At 39.3% G+C, this 20,787-nt stretch overlaps 1 protein-coding gene across 4 annotated transcripts in view; it reads left to right on the top strand.

Annotated features, from left to right (window-relative positions):
- FILIP1 (filamin A interacting protein 1) overlaps positions 1-20,787 on the top strand; it is a 170,207-nt gene that overhangs the window by 56,885 nt on the left and 92,535 nt on the right. For 3 of the 4 annotated variants that reach the window (XM_005861443.2, XM_014535784.1, XM_005861442.2), the window contains exon 2: positions 12,451-12,732. In XM_005861443.2, the coding sequence (XP_005861505.1) occupies positions 12,457-12,732 (276 nt within the window). In that variant the 5' untranslated portion in view covers positions 12,451-12,456. Of the gene's footprint in view, positions 1-9,133; positions 9,144-12,450; positions 12,733-20,787 lie in introns of those variants that run through there. The other variant, XM_014535785.1, reaches the window with a different exon arrangement.

Genomic DNA, 20,787 nt, shown 5'->3' with positions numbered 1-20,787 from the left:
CCAGACCCATGGAATCAGAAACTCTGGGGGTGGGCCCGACAACCTGTGCGCTTGTAGCCCTCCAGGTGAGTCTGGTGTACTCTGAAGTTCGAGGAGCTCTAGGACTTCAGAGGAGCTTCTCCACCTGCAATGTGCTCCTGGAGCCCCGGCAGGCAGGTACAACCCCAGTCTTCCTGCTCCCCTACCCTCAGCACCAGGTTTTAGGAGCCAAGACACATCTGCTCGGTACACCCTGGGTTCAGCTCGGCTCTCCAAAAAAGGAATATTGGACTGAGACACAAAATAGGATGTTGGCACTTCGTAGTGAAGAAAAGGGGATTTGGGAATTCAGCATGTTGAGAGGGAAGCGAAGAAAAAAATATGTTCCCAGATTTCTTACCCTCCCTCTCCCATGGCTTAGTGTACATAGAAGAACAGCCTAGTGGTACGAGTTAAAGAAATCTTGTCCTCGCCCTACCTTCAACCCAACCTCTTACAAATGGCTACTTCTGTTTTAATTTCAAGCACTAGAGTTAGTAAAGGGTTAATTGCATTCACTAGGGTTAATGCAGACTAAGGAATAGGAAGTTAGGGCAGTCACCCTGCTATGTGACTTAAATTTAGCCAGGTTGATTTCTTAACACCGTCCTGAGATTCTGGAAGAGTGAGAGTTAAATAGGTGGGTGAGGGGTCATGTTTGGGCTTAGGGCACACTTCAGGCAAGTCTGGGCTGGAAAGGCTCCTTGTGGAGTACAATGAGATCACTGGGATCTCATTTTTATCATTTTAGTGAAAGGCACAGGTGAGAAACACAGGTGGGGAAACAAGAAAGGCTCCTAAAAGAGAGTGAGGGCCAGCGAAAGACAATGGATAGGCTTGTATCTTTTCCTCTTATCAAAACTCCTCATCAGCCCCCTCTCAGAGGTCCTGTGCAATAATTGCATTGTTGGAAAGTCCCTGAACTTGGCTTGCTTCCAGGCCCCAGGATGAGTCTTATTTCTTGCCTTTCTTTTTCAAAGCTAGAGTAGGAACAAGAGTGACTTAAAGGAAAACTGCTTAATATCTATTGGCTGAAAGTCTATTAGTACTTTATGGTTTATAAAACTGTAACCAGTGTTGTTTCACATCCCATAAAACTCAAGGGCATAATCCTAATATTTTATTTCTTTATAATTGAATTAAACTTTGCTCTTTAGTTACCTCTTCTGTATCCCTTTTCTATAATCCCCACTTGAGGTAGAGAAATTAACCTGGACATTTCCTGGTAAGTTCAATTTTATCTCGTAATTCTTTTTCAGTTAAATTCAATACATATAGGTCAGTCCTAGAACAAATCAGAATTCCATTTCAGTCTCTCCTATCTCTCCTCCCAAGCTATTCACTTCACATACAAATTGTGCTTCATCTGTGGGGAAGGGAGGAGGACAGGTTAGTTCCTGGTGGAACTAACAGGGTGGAAGCACCTCCCGGATCTGACTCAGATTTCCAGCTGTACTGCTGCCAGGACTGGCCACATAATTTAGAGGGGCTGTGCATAAGGGAAATATGGGGCCTCTAGTTGCAAAATAATTAAGAATTTCAAGACAGCACCTGGCTGATGTGGTTTAGCAGTTGTGTGTCCACCTAGGAAATAAGAGGTCACTGGTTTGATTCCCAGTCAGGGCACATGCCCGGGCTGCAGGCTTGATCTCCAGTAGTGGGTGTGCAGAAGACAGCCGATCGGTGATGTTTCACTCTCATCGATGTTTCTATCTCTCTATCCCTTTCCCTTCCTCTCTCTCTAAAATTCAATAAAGGGAAAAAAAAAGAATTTCAAGACAGCAACAGCAGAGCATTAAACTGAGTGTGGGGCCCTGTGCCACTGCTCAGGTTATATACATCTGAAACCAGTCCTACCTGTGTTCTCTGTTGTCATCTCCCAGCCTGGCTCCCAGTGAAAGTTATGGCCACGGCCCTTTCTGGGGATGTTTCCTGTCTCTCCTGCTCTCTTGGAACCTTACCACAACTCTCACAGGTGCTGCGTGTTTCCTGAAGTGAAGCTGTGCCTTTGGTTTCTCCCCAGCTTTCATGGTCTGCGTTGAAACCCTCTGCTTCAGTGACTCTTCTACTAGCATGTTGCTGCCTTTCCTAGACCTTCCACCTTGCTGGGCACTTGGCCACTTCTGTATGTCCTCCATATACTTGCTGAACATCAGTCTCCATCACCCCCATTGTACAGACACATGCTGCTAAGTGTCTGTTGTTTATCTGCATTTCCTATGGCGTGACTAATGCCAGTGGAAATCCTACTCTGAAACTTTAGCCTTTCAGGTTCTTCCACCTTAGATTCCTCAAACTTTGCGATGGAACCCTTTATATTTATATCCTCCCTCAACTTATCTGGAAGAGAAGAATAAGATAGGTGGGCAGATAGCATAGCTACTACATTATCTCCCCCCCCCCGCCCCCCATTTTCAGCCACTGGGTGTGAGGGGGTGGGAGTGACAGGAACCATTTCCACTTCTCCCACTTTAAATGCACCCATCAATCATACTTGTCACACAGCCTAAATCAGGGTTGGAAAACTAAGGGCCAGGGGTCAAATCCATCCACACCCATTTGTTGGTGTATTGTCTATGGCTGCGTTCATGCTACAACAGCATAGTTGAATAGGTGCAACAGAGACCACATGACTTGCAAAGTCCAAAATATTAAATATTTACTTATCCCTTTACAGAAAAAGTTTGCTGACCCCTGTGCTAGACATCACAGTTGAAAACAAAGTGTCTTTGTCTCTGATGGTACCTATATTGGGTGTTGAGTGGTGTCTGATGACCCCACAGTTAATCTGCCACTGATTAATGCTCCCTGCATTACTACTGCTAGGAAATAGTTTTACGTACATATAGAGAGTAGAACAGGCATTATGATTCCACATACACATAGTGGGTAGAATAGGTATTATTATTCTCATTTTACAGAAGAAAAAACTATGGGTTGGAGAGGTTAAGTAACTTGTCCTAGCTTATAGAAGAAGTGACTGTGGGGTTAGAGGTGGGGGCACAGCTCTCTTATTCCTTAGAGTTAATAGCAAACAGTTCCAGGAGGATGCAGTATGTTAGGAAAACAAATGCTAAGGATTTTGTTGTATGAGGTCATGGGTCCCCTTAAGGTCCACTGTGGGGTTGGGTGGTATGACTAGAGGGTGGAAAAGAGAGGTGGCTATGGATCATTAGGTTAGAAAAAATTATTCCAAAAGATGGTGACTCATTTTCTTACATGCTTCCTGCCCACACACTGAGTCTGAAACTTGTGCATTGTGGTAGCATGACATTTTAGATAAATTAAATTCCTAATGTGCCTTAATTAGCTAATCTCAAAGTTTTCTTTACAGTTCTTGCCAGCTTTTGCATGCAGAGCAACCAAGGTTATGAAGATTGGTTGAATGGCAGAATTCACAGCCCCTTCACACAGCATCTTTAAAAATCAGATAAACATTTTTGATGACCTTGTGGCTTCAGTTGCTCACCTAGAATGTGTTTCAATAGGAATAATTTTTCCTTTACTCCTCGCTTGGTTATAAAGTAGCTAGGCTCTGTTTTTAATTTAGGCTCCCCATATATTTTTCCTTTACTCCTCGCTTGGTTATAAAGTAGCTACTAGGCTCTGTTTTTAATTTAGGCTCCCCATACTCTGATCTAATCCAAGGGATGCTTGGGGACTGTTAGAAAAGACACGAGTCAGGAGGAGTTCAAAATAGACACAACCCATGACCCCATACATTACAAGTGGTTTTAAATTGTTCTTTTATGTTAAGAAATGGTCTAGAAGACTCTAGAGACCATTTAAAGGACGAGGCATTTAAAGGACACCTGAATACAATTGGCATATGTGCAGGCAATTAGAATGCATGAAGTCATCGTCAGCACACAGCTATGTGCAGTATTTCATTTTCTCTCCTGTCAGCATGAAGCAGTGATATCAGCCAAACCACTGCACGTCCTTTTCCTCGAGGAGATTAATCCGTCTTGTTAACATTGACCAGCAATTGTGATTCGCCTTACATTTCTTGAAAATGCAATCAAATTATTTGAGAATATTTGCAACATAAAGACAAACATTTTTTTCCTAACAGGAAATTTTGTGCAGTTGGTTCACTAGAATAAAATCAACTTCTGCACAAAGTAGAATTTTTCTCAATTTGCCTAAAAATCAGTTCAATTTATATCCAGTCGAGTAACAGTTGTTATGTGCCTGAAGTCTTAGTGACTTTGCCAATTCCGAAAATGTCAAAAGTCAGAACTGCAATAGCAAAGTTCCTCTTCAGCTCCTTGAAAACCTCAAGCTCTGAGAAGTAGAAAGGCAGCGTGAGGGGAGCATGGGGAAGAGATTGTGGTCTTAGAAGAATAAGGTTCTTCTAAGGTTGTGGGCTACACAAGTAGAAGTTAGAGGAAAGAATCTACTGGTGGATACTATGCTCTGTGCCTAAATGTATTTCAGCCCCATGAAACGGTGCCTGTGAATTCTTTGGTATCGCAGTAGCTCTGATACGGTGGTAAAAGCTTCCACCCAGATTTCTCCATGCACGTGGGAAACCCAAACATTCTAGTTCAGGCTTTCCAGGTACTGGCCATATTGTTTTGGACCAATAAATAAATCTCTCTAAGCCTCACTTGCCTTATCTTTTATAAGAAGAATAATTCTAGTACCTGCTTTACGGATTGTTATGAGGATTTCATGAGATGGTACTCTAGATATGTGTACTTAACCCAGTGCTCAGAGCACAATAAGCTCTGCAGTGAATGTCAGCAACTATTATTGTGCATAAAAGTAATATTTAAGAATAATTGATCAAATATATACTGCTGAGAGAAAGTCTAAGGTTTTTGTCTTCTGGCTACAGATAGGTCTCTTGTTAGTGGGAGGAAATGACTGATTCTTATATAATTCTGGTGTTGGGCCTTTTTAGAAGTGATGAAGTATAAGAAGGAAATCTAGTCCTGGAAAACCAGAAATCTGGTGATGTTCCAGAGATGTTCTCTCTGTTAGATGAAAAAAACAAATATTTAGAACTCAAATTAAATGATGACATTCTTTAGAGGCCACAGGTACTATTAAAATGTCTGAAAAAATTATAGTGCTCAAACAGAAAGAATATAGGTAAAATTTATTAGAAAACAAATTTGAGGGCCTTACTCTTTTTATGTAATCAATGACCATCGATTATATACTATGTCTAGTGGATAGTGACATCAGAATTATAAAAAATAAAGTATTATAAATAAAGCAATATTTAAAATGTATTTGAGGTTAAAGGATGAATCACTGATGTTGGAAGTGCCAGAAAAAGTTGTTATTTTGTCATTACTTTACATAATAGTATATTTCTAGATGGTTAAGTGCTTTTCTCTTTATTACAATTGACAATAGCCTTATTTCTGCGATGGAAAATAACAAGAAAACCCCCCCACCACGTTATAGATGCTAAAAATGAAAATAAAGAGGTAAACTAATACCCCTTTTTATCAAAATGTTGGTAAAAAAGGTCACTCTATTTTACATTCAAAGTTTTAAAACCCTCAAATGGTATGCTCATTTAGACCCAGGTCTCTAACTTTAAAAGATTTTTTTTATTTCTTGGTAGTTTCCTGATCTGTTATCTTGTTTTTTTTTTGTTGTGTTATTTTTTGTTTTTCTAGAAATCTTTTCTAGGTCTGCAGTTATCTTTCTTGAAGGATATTAAAGCGAATTTCATCAGATATTTCATCATGGATTTAGACTAGGGTAGAATAACATTTTTCTAACTTGCCACAGTTATAATATTTTCCTAGAACTCTTTTTTTTTTTCAATTTGTTACCTCTGACAGGATACAACAGTTATAATATTTTCCTAGAACTCTTTTTTTTTTTCCAATTTGTTACCTCTGACAGGATACAAGTCAAACACCCAGTTTGCTTGGGTTTTAAAAGGATATTGCCTTTGCCCCATTGGAATGACTAGTAAAGACATAAGTCCAATGGGCAAAGTGAAAAGGGGTACCTTGAACTTTTGATCACAACATCACTGCAGTGACTTCAAGAAAATCCCCTTTCTTGAGAGATGAATTCTAACTTTCATAAAATTACTTAGAAGAATTTTCAGTTAGTCTGAATAGATCTGTCCTAGTAGAATGAAATATTAGGTTATTTTGAGGGTTTTATGACTATTAGATAATGAGAATTGAAAAAAAAATGTCAACATGGCTTGTTGCATAAGTAGGATGAAGAATATTTTTTAAAATTACAAAGGATATTTAAGGGCAAACCTAGTAACGCTTATGATCAGTCTTTGCTATTAGAATGAGTAATAATCTTGTGAGAAGTGCTTGAATATTTTATGAGTTGGGATATTTATAACTAGAGTAATCCAAGTAAATAAGATACTCAGGGGGAACAATCTGACATTGATGGAGAATGAACTAGCTGATTTGATTGGTCTTTAGCATCTTAAAATCCACATAGAACTAGAACAGATGTTTCCTTTTGCCGTTAGTTTTGGGTGCTTTGGGTATTGTCATTTATGTTTAAAAGAAAGAATTAGGACAGTTCCTTGCTCATGTTCTGAAAGCCTCACTTGCAGCAGGCCTTTTGCCAGGCCACACTGTCAAAAGTAGGCTTTTCTGTAATTGTGTGCTTCCCGTTTTATCATGTACTATAATTTTTCCTTATAATTCTATAAAGTAATTTAAAAATAGAAATTATATAAATAAAATTATTGCAACATTGCACCCTGTGCACTAGGTAGGTTCTTGAAAAAGTATATAGATAAATAAATGCAGGAACAGACAGAGGTTGGATACTTGAGAATCATAAGAAAGCTGCCAAAACCTAATTCATGCAGAAAAGAAGTTTTTGTTGGTAGGAATGGGAGTGTTGTGACCTACATTGAATTATAACATGAAAAGACAAATCTAAAAGGAGGTGAGAGCAGGAGTGAAAGTGCTGGGGAAAATCAAGGTCACAATTTTCGGGAGCTAATGAAGATGGGAACTAGAGTGGGTGTTTAATAGCTATAGACTTTATCCTTTAAAATATATATATATATATTTCAGAGAGGAAGGGATAGGGAGAGAGAGATAGAAACATCAGTGATGAGAGAGAATCATTGATCAGCTGCTTCCTGTACGTCCCCCACCGGGGATGAGCCCACAACCTGGGGATGTGCCCTGACTGGGAATCAAACTATGACTTCCTGGTTCATAAGTCCACACTCAACCACTGAGCAATGCTGGCTCCCCATTTATCCTTTCCTTTTGGCTTGTTCAAATGCTCTAGAAATACTTGTTAGTTCATTATAAATGACCCAATGTCTTCATAAACATTTTCTGATTCCTAGGATATCATTCATCTGACAGTATGGTATAGTTACTGCCCAATTTCTGGGGGTTGGGGGGTGGAGAACGGAAGAGAGATGATCACAGATTAAAAAGGAAGGTTTGGAATAACATTTGATCTTTCTTTTCTTCACACCCTAGTCAGCAAATTCCATGCAAAGTATTGTGGACTAATTACTATGAAAGGTAAAGTGTATTTTGTGAATTATGTTAGGACTAGAGGCCCGGTGCATGAAATTCATGATGGGGATGGGAGGGAGGCCCTCAGCCCAGCCTGCACCCTCTTCAATCCGGCCTAAACTAGCAGTCGGACATCCTTCTCACAATCCTGGACTGCTGGCTCCTAATTGCTCACCTGCCTGCCGGCCTGATCGCCCCTCACTGCTGCCTGCCTGATCACCCCTAACCACTCTGCCTGCCTGCCTGATCACCCCTAACTGCTTGCCTGCCTGCCTGATCGCCCCCTAACCCCCTCTGCCTGCCTGCCTGCCTGATCACCCCTAACTGCCCCCCGCCCCCGCCGGCCTGGTCGCCCCACACAGCCTGCTTGTTCAGGCATTTGGTCGTCCCTCACTAACCCCCCTGTCGGCATGGTCATAGGCAGCCATCTTGTGAGGGTTAATTTGCATATTACCTCTTTATTATATAGGATAATTTGCTTATTAAGAGAAGAATCTGTGCCCCAAATTACATTGATTAAAAACACACACATTACAAATCTGATGTGATTCTTTGGTTTATTTAAACCTTTCTCTTGAGGAGAACTTTCTTTGAAGAACTTTCTTAGTCTGCACTAAGATGAAGCAAAGGCATTCTTGGCTTCCTTCAGAAAGTTTATTACCTTACGTGTCCAAAACTTGCAGCCATGCGATCAACTATTAAGCTTTCCGAGTGCCAGATGCCTTTTCTGTTACCTGTCTGCCACTCCTCTCAGCACAATGGACAGGATTTGGCCAACTCTGATGAAATGTTTACTATTGTTCCACTCTGGGGCTTTTCACACAATAAGTCTGTGATGGTCCCTCTTCAGACTTTGCATCTTGTTTTTATAAGCTGTATCCTTAATGATTGACCAGGTTCCTTCTCAAGTAGATTTAAGATCTGCATTTTTATTGATTTCAGGGAGGAAGGGAGAGGGAGAGAGAGATAGAAACGTCAATGATGAGAGAGAATCACTGATTGGCTGCCTCTTGCACACCCCACACTGGGGACTGAGCCTGCAACCCAGGCATGTGCCCTGACCGGGAATCGAACTGTGACCTTCTGGTTCATAGGTCGATGCTCAACCACTGAGCCACGCGTGGGCCAGGTGGCAATAGGTTAATGATTCTAGAAAAAGTATTTTTACTTAGCAAACTAATTTCAATTGCTGTGTGAGTTTTGCATGGAGGAAGACATGGATTTCTCCGACTCTGTAGTGTGAAGTGAAAAAACAATGCCTTAGTAAGCATTTGTAGATTTATCTGGATCATCTAATTTACAGGGTATTCCTCCCCTCCAATTTGTATGTGTTTAACCAGTTAACTACCACGCATCCAAAACTGAAACTATCCCCATATTTTGAATTTAATTTTAAAAATCAATTAGCAACGAATATTATAAAAATAAATATAGTACTCACAATTTGGGTGTTCTTGAATATTTTCAGCTAAAAATTCTCACAAAAAATGATTTTAAAGTTGGTCAGGGCTGCCACTAAGGGAAAACATTTTTTTTTATAGATGCCCATTGCCGTGTGGGGAAGGTCCACCGCTTGTGTCTACAGACGCTTATGGCGGACAATGGGTTAAGAACTTAGGGGAAAACCCTACAGTGAGTAGGCATTTGGAATCAGACCTGGGTTCAAATCCTAGTTCTTCTATTCACTAGGAGTAGCTGTGTAATCCAGAAAAATATATTGAGTTTCTTTAAACCTTAGTGGTCTTATCTTTAAAATCTCACATCATAGGGTTGATATGAGTATTAACTTAAATTAGATATTGTATGTAAAATGCTTAACATACTATGTAACACTTCAGAAATAATAAGTGAGAGCTATTATAATAAGGAAGAGTATGAATGACTCTAGATGTGATACATGGAAGTTCTCTATTGTTTGGACATTTTCTCCTCACAAAATAGAAAAAGGTGGCTTAATGTGGACATTATTAAAGATAGACTTGGTTACACTATTGAGAAACTATGTTTTTCTACCTCACATGTTGTCTAATTCCTTCCTAAAACATTACTTGACTAGTTTGTTATTTCTGAGTACTTTTGCATTCCTGAGATAGAACAGGTGTTGATTGCTGACTTTGTTGTGGAGATAAAGATAGTAAACCCCATTTGGCTTATCAAAAAAGGACTAACATCCATGTGCAGATGTCAGAGGAAAGCAATGAATGTGAAATTTTAGTGTCACAGAGGAAAAATATTTGCTAAGACATTAACATCATGGATCTAGCACATGAGATTTTCCAACAGCCAAAGTAAATTAAGGTTGAAAATAATAGGGAACTTAAGATTTTGACCTGATATAATATAATTAGATAATTCTAAAATGTGTTTTTTCTGTAATGGATCAATTCTGTAATTAATTAATTCAATAATTAATGTTCATCAATGAATTAATATAATCCTATAAAAACGATTAATGCTATAATAAAATTTATTTTAAAATACTAATATCAGACTAAAATTTTTAGAAAGAACTAAATATAGAGTTGGTATAAGAAAATACCATTTTCTGCATGTTTGCAAATACAATTGATTAAGTAAATGCATGTCACATACAAATAGTTATGCATTTATTCTATTTTAGGAATAGTCTAGTGTTGTAGATACTATAAAAGATGCATAAAATCCAGGGAAATAAGACATAAACACATGCTACAGTCAAATACAAATGTCATGTATGATTAAAGCTAAGTATAATTAAGTTTAATACATCACCCCTCACTTCCTATGCTTTGAGAACCATCTTCTGGAATTTCTATTAACCCATGATCTAAGTTGAAGTTGTCAAATCAATATTTGATGTACCATTCCAAAGAGCCTTAAGATCTTATAGAGAAAGTTATTTCAGATAAAAGGAATTCACATGTGGTATGGAGTCATAGGGAGTCACAATTCAGTTTGGGAAGCCCATGTGTCTTAGCTGTGATGTGTAACAGGTCAAGAGTTAAATTTGAAACTTTCTATTCATCATCTCTTTTTTCTTTGGCTCGGGGCTGAAAGCAGCCCACTCTGCCCACAAACAAGCTGTGATGAAATACAGCAGGTCTGCTCTGAAGTGCTCTGGCTCCCATTACAAAGAAACATCTCTTCTTTGTTCATCATCGAAGCACAAAAGATGCTCTAAAATTCCAAGGACAAATCACTGAATTAACCAGAAAACAGGGTGCAGGGTTAAGGACCACCCCACCTCTTGTGTTTATGTTGTTCATAGTTAGAGTGCTGTAAAGAGTACACACACACACACACACACACACACACACACACACACACACACACAGTAGGAGTTCACTTCAAAAAAGAAGCATGAATGTAGATTTCAAGATTTGTTGGAAGAATTGAATATTCATTATCTGAAAGGAAACACCACACTGTATTTATTTTTCTATTATAAACCTAGTGTTTTGAAAAGCTTTCCTTAGTTTCTTAAATATGTATGGGTTCATAAAGGAAATTTACTTTCAGAAAACAACATCTCTGTAGTTTATCTGGGATGAGTCATGAAAATCTTGCTGCTTAGTTGTTCTGAGGAAGGACTATTCATCCTGTGAGTTCTAAATAAGCCCATGCACTAACCTACTATATTTAAGGGTTTAGGCAAAATTTGTAGTGCAGCCCCCAGGATATTAGAGCTCTCTTCACAGCACTTTGAATCCTAGCTTTTGAGTTCAGTATATTTACAACATACCTGTTGGTTAAGTTCTTTTGCTCAGAGACTGACATAATCTGTAAAACATTCATCATGGAATGACTCAAAGGTGCTTCCCACAGGACAGGTTAGCTGCTGCTTTTGTTTTTGTTTTTTGTTTCCTGTATTTTGCTATAAAATATACTGTTTAAAATTTTGATTTTGTAGTTGATCTGTTTTCTCACAATTCTTTGTGCTTTTATTCACATTCCTGTAAATGACTGACATTAAGAAAACAAAAGCAACAACCTGATTTTGAAAAAAAGAGGCCATGGAACAATAGAATTCCATATCACTAAAAATTACACCACCCTCTTCCCTTTGCTTTTCCCGTTCCCTCTCTCTTTGTCAAGCCCCTCTCCAACCTTTGTGGATTTCTCTGCACATTGTGACTTCCATTTGGTTCCTGGCAGGGTTTGAGGTTTGAATTTTCTGATGGAGTTGGAATCACTTTTAAAAAAAATAAAAAGTTTTACTTTACACTTTAGATCCACAGAATTGTCGCAAAGATAATACTGGGGGGTTCCCAAATACCCCACACCCAGTTTCCTCTATAATCAGCATCTTACATTAGTCTGATACATTCACCATAATTAGTAAACCAATATTGATACATTATAATTGACTCAAGTCCATACTTCAGAGTTCCTTGATTTTCCCCTAATGTCACTTTTCTGTTGCAGGATCCCACCCTGGATGCCATATTACACTTAGTTGTCATGTGTCCTTAGGCCCCTCTTGGCTGTGACAGTTTTTCAGATTTTCCTTGTTTTTTTATTACCTTGATAGTTTCAAAGATTATTGGTCATGAATTTTATAGAGTGTCTCTCATTTGGGATCTGTCTGATGTTTTTCTCATCATTAAATTTGGGTAATGCTTTGAGGGAGGAAGACCATAAAAGCAAAGTGCCTTGCTTATCACTTCCTATCAAAGATACATACTATAAACATGACTGATTACTATTGATGTTGACCTTGATCATTTCGTTTGAGATATTTGTCATGTTAGAATCACATTTTCACTTTTTCTTGAAGACCATCAATGCATTTTTCTGAAGATTTTAATAATACATTAATTAAAGCTATAAGGAAGCTAACTGAAACTGATCTTTTGTTTTTTCTTTATTGGTGATGTTGTAAAGCTGCAACAAGTCTTTAAGTAGTTAGAAAAAATATAATTTCAATGGTGGTAAAATATATAATCTTTCTTTGTGTTAGGTGGGAATGAGATCCCGAAATCAGGGTGGTGAAAGTTCATCCAACGGGCATATCTCCTGCCCCAAATCCTCCATCATAAGCAATGTTGATGATAAAAGTCTCTCAGAAGATGCAAAAAAGAAGAACAAATCAAATAGAAAGGAAGATGATGTCATGGCCTCAGGAACTGTCAAACGACACCTAAAACCATCTGGAGAAAGTGATAAAAAGAATAAGAAATCCTTGGAGTTATCCAAAGAAGACCTCATCCAGCTACTCAGTATAATGGAAGGAGAGTTGCAGGTAGAATCAAATTTTCTAAACTATTGTGTTTCTAGTTTCTAAGCTATAAAATAAGAGATTATGAATCTGTCTGTCTCACTGAATTACTAACTTCATGGGGGAAAGGGCTATGTTTTTCTTATTCATTTTAAAATCCCTATTGTCTGGCATCAGTTTGCACTGAATATATATTTGTTGAATGAAAAAATAAATGAATAGCTGATTTTAAGCTTCTCTAGAAGCAGAAAATTTCTTCATGATATGATTTTGGTAATAATTTAACACAGGCCCTATACTTAATAGTAGTAATATAATTTAATAGTAATCTAATTTAATTAGGTGGCTTATTTAATTTAGCCTTTGACTATGACTGAAAATCAGAAAATTCATGATTATTAGAAGACCAAGATCAAGTGCCACTTTTGATTTTTTCCAGAAGGTAGAGTAAAAGAGAGATCAAGAGACAGAGGAAAGAAAGAGGGAGAAAAGGAGGGAAAGAGAAAGAAGGCTTTGTTTAAACCAGCCTTACACTTTTCTTATTTTTGTAAGTTTCAGCTTAATGTCATAGGATTTGAGATGCACACAAATAAGCAGAACATTGCGTTGTGAAGGCCTATTACTTTCACAAAGTATTTTCAAGTCTATTATCTCATTCAATATCAATAAAAATGTGGGTACCATTATCTATTTATATATATAAAAGGCTAATATGCTAAGTGTCCGTCCGACTGGTAGCTGTGATACGCACTGACCACCAGGGGGCAGATGCTCAACGCAGGAGCTGCCAAGCTGCAGTGACTTGGCAGCGGCGGTTCTCAGGTGACATACCTCGAAACCAGAGAGAAGGGAGCCCGATTCCTCGTGGGGCCATGCAATTCCACCTTCGGCTGGGGCACTGTAGGCCCCGAATCTGGTTTACTGCACACTTCCGTTTACATTACACACCCTGTATGACAGCACTTTGCAGAATGCCCTCTCGCACTCCGGGACCCCTTGGGGGATGTCGGAGAGCTGGTTTCGGCCTGATCCCCGCAGGCCAGGCCGAGAGACCCCACCCGCTGGAGGGACCCCGCTCACTCCGCAGACGCCCTTCGAGCCTCGGGCCACCCTAGGTGCGGCCGGCCGGGGAGGGACCATGGGAGGTTGGCTCCAGGGCATGTCTGGTCCTTCTCATTCAGTCCCGCCCTACCGGCCACCTTCTAATTAATTTCCTTTCAATGTGCACGAATCTGTGCACCGGGTCACTAGTAGTTTATAATGAGGAAACTGAGGTCCAGAAGGGTTAGGGGTTTGTCCAGATCTCATCTTAGGCCTCCTCCTTCTTGGTCCAGCGCTCTTTCCACAGTCTGTTCTCACTAACCTTCTGTAGCTACCTGAGCCATGTCCCCCATTCAGTGTCTGTTCTTAAGGACCCAAGAGGAAGTTGGGATTCTTCTGAGTACCTGAGCTCTAGACAGTTATATTTCTGGAAGTGGGGAAACCATAACTTCTTTTTCTGGTCTGTGTTGGGTCGGGGTGGGGTGGAGGAGAAGATGACTTAAGAGTAGAGATGCCGTTTTCCTTTTTGTTTTCGTTAGGTTCTAGGGCAATGATTTTCAACTGGTGTGCTGGAAGAATTTTTTAAAACATGTAATACCTGACTATTTAGTCAGGGTCATTGACCTCTGTTCCTTTAAGATTGTCAAATGAAAAAATGACAACAGCCAACACAAACAATAGCTGTCCAGTGTAAATGAATCAAAATTATAACTATTTTTTGTCAGACTGACAAAATATATATATTTTTTGGCGTGCAGCAGAATTTAAGTAATTACTTTATGTGTGCCATGAGATGAAAAAGGTTGGATACTAGGGGAATACTAATGATTGTGTGAGATAAACCTTTGTTTGGAGCTGTTAGTATCAGAGGTATTATTTTCAACCTACCCTAATCTATTCCTTTTCTCATCTGTGTGTGCACATAGATAAGGAAACCCCTGGGGTGAAGAGAAATAGAAAACATTACAAAACTCAAATTAAAACAAACAAACAAACCTGGTTGAGCTTACCATTTACCTTTGGATAAAAAATCACATTTGCATTTCACAACGAAAGATGAAATTTTCCAGAGCACCACCATTACTAACAATAGCTCCACCACTCTCAGAAATGTGGTTAATGTTTTGTCTATTAACATTTATTGTGTAAGGAGGCAGAATATATTAGTTCAAGTTTTTAAGCTGCCCCCAGCAGACGTTATTGACCTGAGTGGAAGGTACAATGGTTGCTTTTGAAATCATCACTAAAGAATGTCACTTCTCTCCAGGCAGGGTGGCCTGTGTGGAGCCTGTGGCTCTTCCAGACTCTTATTTCTGCAGAAGGCTGTTATATTATGGTGGATTCTGAAAGGCATTTAAGGTTCATGTGGCTTTTATGTTCGTCGTGTTGCCAGATACAAATCCATAGCCTGGGCTTTCAAATACAGGGTGAGGCACACATAGGTTTACAGTTGTTTGCATGGGAAAGAATACAATAATAAATAATAATAGAATAAACTCTGTGTTTCATGTACTCACAACTGTAAACTTACTTTTGCCCTACCCCTGGACATACCCAAGACATCAAAGAAATTAGCAAGAAATACATTCTGCTCTCCATTAATTTTTATGAATACAGGATACCTTAGCTTATACAATAGATGTATTTCTGAGCAGTAATAAGTAAGTAAAAAGTGTAAGATACTTGTGGGGGAGGTAGTGAACAAAAAGAGATATGAAAAACCTGATATTTCAAGGAATTCTATGGTGCATTCATTCGCAAAGCAAATAATTCATCCTCCACATACTTATATGAGCTCACATACATATGTAAGTATGTGTACTTGTAAATGCAGATTGTGCAATATTAGACTTGTTAAAAATGAGGATGTTCCTATATTTAGAGCTGACGATATGTGTTTGGGTAGCCGACACCTGTACTTTATTAGCATTATCACATGGGGGGGGGGAGGTGCAGCTAAGAGTAGGAGGCAGTTGGCATTAGCAATCATGAGTAGGCTGGTAAAAATGTGGCAGCTATGTGCCAGCTTTGCCAGACTAAAGATAAGAAAACAAATCTATATAAAGATTTTGTATTGAGAGGAGAGGCAGGGATATGCCTTGTGAGACAAGTTACCCCAGCTCAGGCCTATATGCCATTTGGCTAGACATGTCTGAGCATTTAGTGTGTTGTCTCCTAGACCTTCACAGTCCACCTATTACTCTTCCTTTATAGAGTGGCCATACATGACTCATATACCCTTTACTCTGGAGGTGGTGTTCCAAGGTTCTATAAAATTTTGGGACCAACAGGCATTTTGAGATATCTTATTTAGCTCTTTTATACTATATGTGTGAAACTGGCGCTCAATGTATGTGAGTTGCCAGGGTTGCTCAGCACTTTAGTTACATTTGCTCTAGACCTAAATTCTCTGTCTTACTTCCCCAATATTATAAGCCCTCTTCTCTGTGTGTCACCCTACTTCTCTGTCTCTCAGTCCAATGCCCCTCCCACTGTATCATTTATACTCTAGAGATGTTCAAGGGTGGGTTCCTTTATGTTTATTCTTTACCTTTAGAATTTCTTTTAAGCAGTCTAATGTGAACGTTGAGGCCAAAGCCATTCTGTGAAAAGATAAAATCTTTTTAGGTAAGAGAAATAGAGTTAAGAGAAATGTTTCACATCATGGAGGTGGAATATAATCTAAGCCATGAAGTTTGGTTGTGATCTGGGAGTGAGAAAAGTGGGAAGATAGCAGTGCCATATGGCATGGGCTGGGTACTATACCAATTGGGGGGCTTCATATTCACTACTCTATGCGGGCTGTGACCTGAAGTTGTGCAACAGCTTAGCCTTGGGGGACTGGAACTGCTAAACAAAAGAAGTAGGGTGGCCCAGCCAGGGTGGCTCAGTGGTTGAGCGTTGGCCCATGAGCCAGGAGGTCACAGTTCAATTTCCAGACAGGGCACATACCCAGGTTTCGGGCTTGATCCCCAGTGGAGTCCCCTGTTTTCAAGTCACACCTTAGTAGATGGTGCAGGAGGCAGCCGATTCATGTATCTCTCTCATCTCTCTCATTCTATCTCTCTGTCCCTCTCCCTTCCCGTCTCTAAAATCAATAAAAACATTTTTTTTTAAAAAAAGACACACAGAGAAGAGGGCTTATAATATTGGGGAGATAAGATTAATATCAGGCCTTGGCTGGTGTTGCTCAGAGTTTAGAATAATATCAGGTCTACCTGTAGGAGATGTACCCTGAAGCACTTGGGGAAAAGGAGGAGATGGAGGCCCACACAGGCTTTTTATGCTAATTCTCTTTCTCAGACTCCTTGTTGATCTCTTCATTCTCTCCAACTCTGTAACCAAGGTTCTGGACATTAGAGATAGTTCTGTAGATTTTCTGGTTCTAGTGGTCTGCCACCTGGGGAATCTATTATTCCATCTATGGGAATTTGTTGAACCAACATTATAAACAGCATGACCTTCATTGTTAGCATTGGCACCTTGCAGAAATTTGCAAATTTGCTGTCCAGATATCCAGGGAACTCTTGAAGTGCACCTTTAACGGATATATATTATAAACGGAGTTGTCCTTCCCAGGAACCTTTGCATTTTAAAGTATCATGTCCTGAACTGGTGATGTCATGACCTTTGTAGACAAAAGCTTGTTGTTTCAGCACAGTGACTGGCTGGTGTTGCCTGCATAGAAATAGCAGACTGGTTTTGTGTCATTGACTGCTTCCAATAACAAGTGCTTTTCAATAAATTGGAACATTTTTACTCTCTGGGTGAAAAACTGGTCACATATTTCCCAGACTAAGCTGAAAATAATAAAATAGAACACCCAGACCATTATTTAGGCACCATGATTAATTTCCCTGTGTATTTGTCCAAAAATAGCACTTTAAAGAAGTCATTCAATTTGGCTGTACTAAAAATGACTAAAGTTCAAAGGAAATGATACTGACATAAAAAAACCATAATACAGGAAAATTTGGCAGAAGGATATTCTTATAAAATGATTAAAAAACAGTGTCCTGCCCTAACCGGTTTGGCTCAGTGGATAGAGCGTCGGCCTGCGGACTCAAGGGTCCCAGGTTCGATTCCGGTCAAGGGCATGTACCTTGGTTGCGGGCACGTCCCCAGTGGGGAGTGTGCAGGAGGCAGCTGATCAGTGTTTCTCTCTCATCGATGTTTCTAACTCTCTATCCCTCTCCCTTCCTCTCTGTAAAAAATCAATAAAATATATTTTAAAAAAAACAAACAAAAAAAACCACAGTGTCCTTCCTTGGCTGGTGTGGCTCATTGGTTGGAGCATTGCCCTGTACACTAAAAGATTGTGGGTTCGATTCCTGGTCAGGGCACATACCTGGGTTATGGGTTCAATCCCAGGTCAGAATTTACAGGAAGACAACAGATCAATGTTTTTCTTTCTCTCTTTCTCCCTCTCTTTCCCCTCTCTCTAAAATCAATAAGTATGTCCCTGGGTGAGGATTAAAACAACAATGACAACACAGGATCCTAATTCTTTCTTTTTCTTAATGCAAAAAAAAAGGTCAGGGCACATACCTGGGTTATGGGTTCAATCCCAGGTCAGAATTTACAGGAAGACAACAGATCAATGTTTTTCTTTCTCTCTTTCTCCCCCTCTTTCCCCTCTCTCTAAAATCAATAAGTATGTCCCTGGGTGAGGATTAAAACAACAATGACAACACAGGATCCTAATCCTTCCTTTTTCTTAATGCAAAAAAAAACATTAGCTATTTTATGTAGTAAATTTGCTTGATGTATTCCACTTGAAAATATTTTTTAAAAAACAACCTCAAACGGGTTTCATCATTTTCCCCTTTATCCTTTTAGTTAGTTCTCTTCCACCTGTGTATGAGGAGGCTCAGAGAAAGCTGGATACCATAACTTTGCATTTTCCAACCTGAGTCAGAGACAGAGTCATCCATACGTTGAGAAATCTACCTTCATCCTGGGAGACAGGCAGAAGAAGGTGTTGTATTTCAAAGATCATTTATGGAATAGATAATATGCCTGCAGATAGTTAAAAGTTTTCTCTTTTCTCTCCTTCTGGGGTTCCTAGCCATTTCCTTTAATATTGTTCACTAGTTATTCTTTACCTCTCCACCACCTACTATAGGTGAGCCCTCTACCTGCTCTTCTTTCTCAACAAGAGTTCATTCATTCTTAGGGCATTAATTAATTGATTGATTGACCATACAGTGTTTACAAAATATTGCTGTGCTAGAAGTCTGAGGAATGCAAAAGTGAATAATAATAATACTCAAAGCTAAAATTTGATAAGTTCCTACTATGTGCCAAGCATGGCTTTAGGCACTGGTTATTACAGCAGTCATAAAGAAAGAGTTTATGACCTGATAGGATAGATGAGAATGTATAGGAATGAATATTCTATGGGGTAAATGAAATGCAAATTATGGGAGTACAAAGGAGGGAAAGATTATGAAAATTTCAAGAAATGAGTAAAAGCTTCATTGAAGAATTGGTCCTTGAAGAATTTGTTAGGTTTGGACGGGTAGAGATTAGCGTAGGGGCAACATGAGCAGAATCAAACACAGAGTAGGTGAGAAAGTATGGGTCATGTTCATCAGTGAACAATTTGCCTCAGTGGAGAAGTATTTGGTGGAAGTAAAACTATACCACCATTTGGAGACTATATACAAGACATCTAAAAAATAATAGTTAGAAGGTATGAGGATCCCAAGGGAGTGGAATGATGCAGAAGCCAAGAGAGTCAAGATTGTCAAGAAGAAGAGAGTGGTGTGTCAGGCATATCAGCAGAAAGGTTCAGTTAGATATGACTGAAGGGTTTTCATTGGGTTTGTGAATCTGAAGGTCATTGGGAACATTTGCCAGAGCAATTTCAATGAGTTTAAGCTTATTTTCATTGGTTTGAGAAATGAAAGGAAGTTAGAGAATTAGAGTAACATGTTTCTGTTGAAAATCCAGGAATTTAGAAAAAAAATTTTTATAAGAGTTATTCAGATTTTCTGTGTTGTTTTTGTTGTTGCTGTTGTTTTGTTTAGACATAGCCAAATATCCCCCCTCCCTTATTTTTTTAAACATAGCAATAAATTGTTTGGCATGGAGTATGCCCTTAGTACACATTTGTTGACCTCCTGCTTTGAAATCACCATGTTGCTTTCCTCTACCTTTGAGTGTTAAGTGAAACATGGGATTATTAAAAAGTAAAAGGCTAAAACAGTGTGTCTTGAATGCCAAGTCCTGTGGGGAAGTGTAGAACCCAAAAGGTTTGGTAGTTGACCTTATTAGTGTTGACTTTGAGTCTTGATTTAGTTCCTGTCTGTATAATAATGGGTTGTTATGATAATTATTTTACAGATGCTGTTTGGAGAGCTTTGGATAAGAAAGGAGGACAAAGATAGGATAGTAGCTAGAGGGAAACTCAGGTCAAGGGAGGGTTTTGAAAAAATGAAAGAGACTTTACTGTGTTTATAGGTTAAGGGGTTATAGGACCCGAAAGGAGCAGAGTCAAGGACAGAAGAAAGAGCAAAGGTTTTTGATCAAGCAGAGTCTTGGAGAAGGCAGGAGGGAACCAAAGGTATGGCTTGGGGGATGACCTTGGGTTTGCCCTTGAAAAGAAGGGAGACCCTTCATCTTCTGTGACAGAGAGAAGGAGAAAGAATGGGTGGGGATGAAGATAATGTTTATAGCAGAGCAGTGGGCAGTTGAAGGAAATTTCCCTAAAGCTTCAGCTTTCTCAGCAAGAAAAAGACAAAGTTATGTTCTGCTGAAAATGAGACCTGGGCCAAGTAATTCTGATATGCTGATAATTCTGAGGTGCTGCTGCGGGGAATGCTAGGGGAAGGTGATTGTGGATAAATAGGAGCGTTAGTGAGTGGAGTTTAGGATTCAGCTAGCAGAGAACCATGTGTTTGCAGTGGCACAGTCTGTTTAGGTATATTATATAGCACTAACTCTAGGGTTGCAGTTGTCCAAGTGGCAGAAGTGAAAGAAATGGATACAATGCCCAGCAAGGAAGAGATATAGGGAGGAATGAGCAGGGCCATG

This window comes from Myotis brandtii, unplaced genomic scaffold (assembly GCF_000412655.1).
Source record: "Myotis brandtii unplaced genomic scaffold, ASM41265v1 scaffold151, whole genome shotgun sequence".
In the NCBI taxonomy this organism is placed as follows: domain Eukaryota; kingdom Metazoa; phylum Chordata; class Mammalia; order Chiroptera; family Vespertilionidae; genus Myotis; species Myotis brandtii.
The sequence above is the reverse complement of the archived record's forward strand: the minus strand, read 5'-3'. Positions and strand labels throughout refer to the sequence as shown.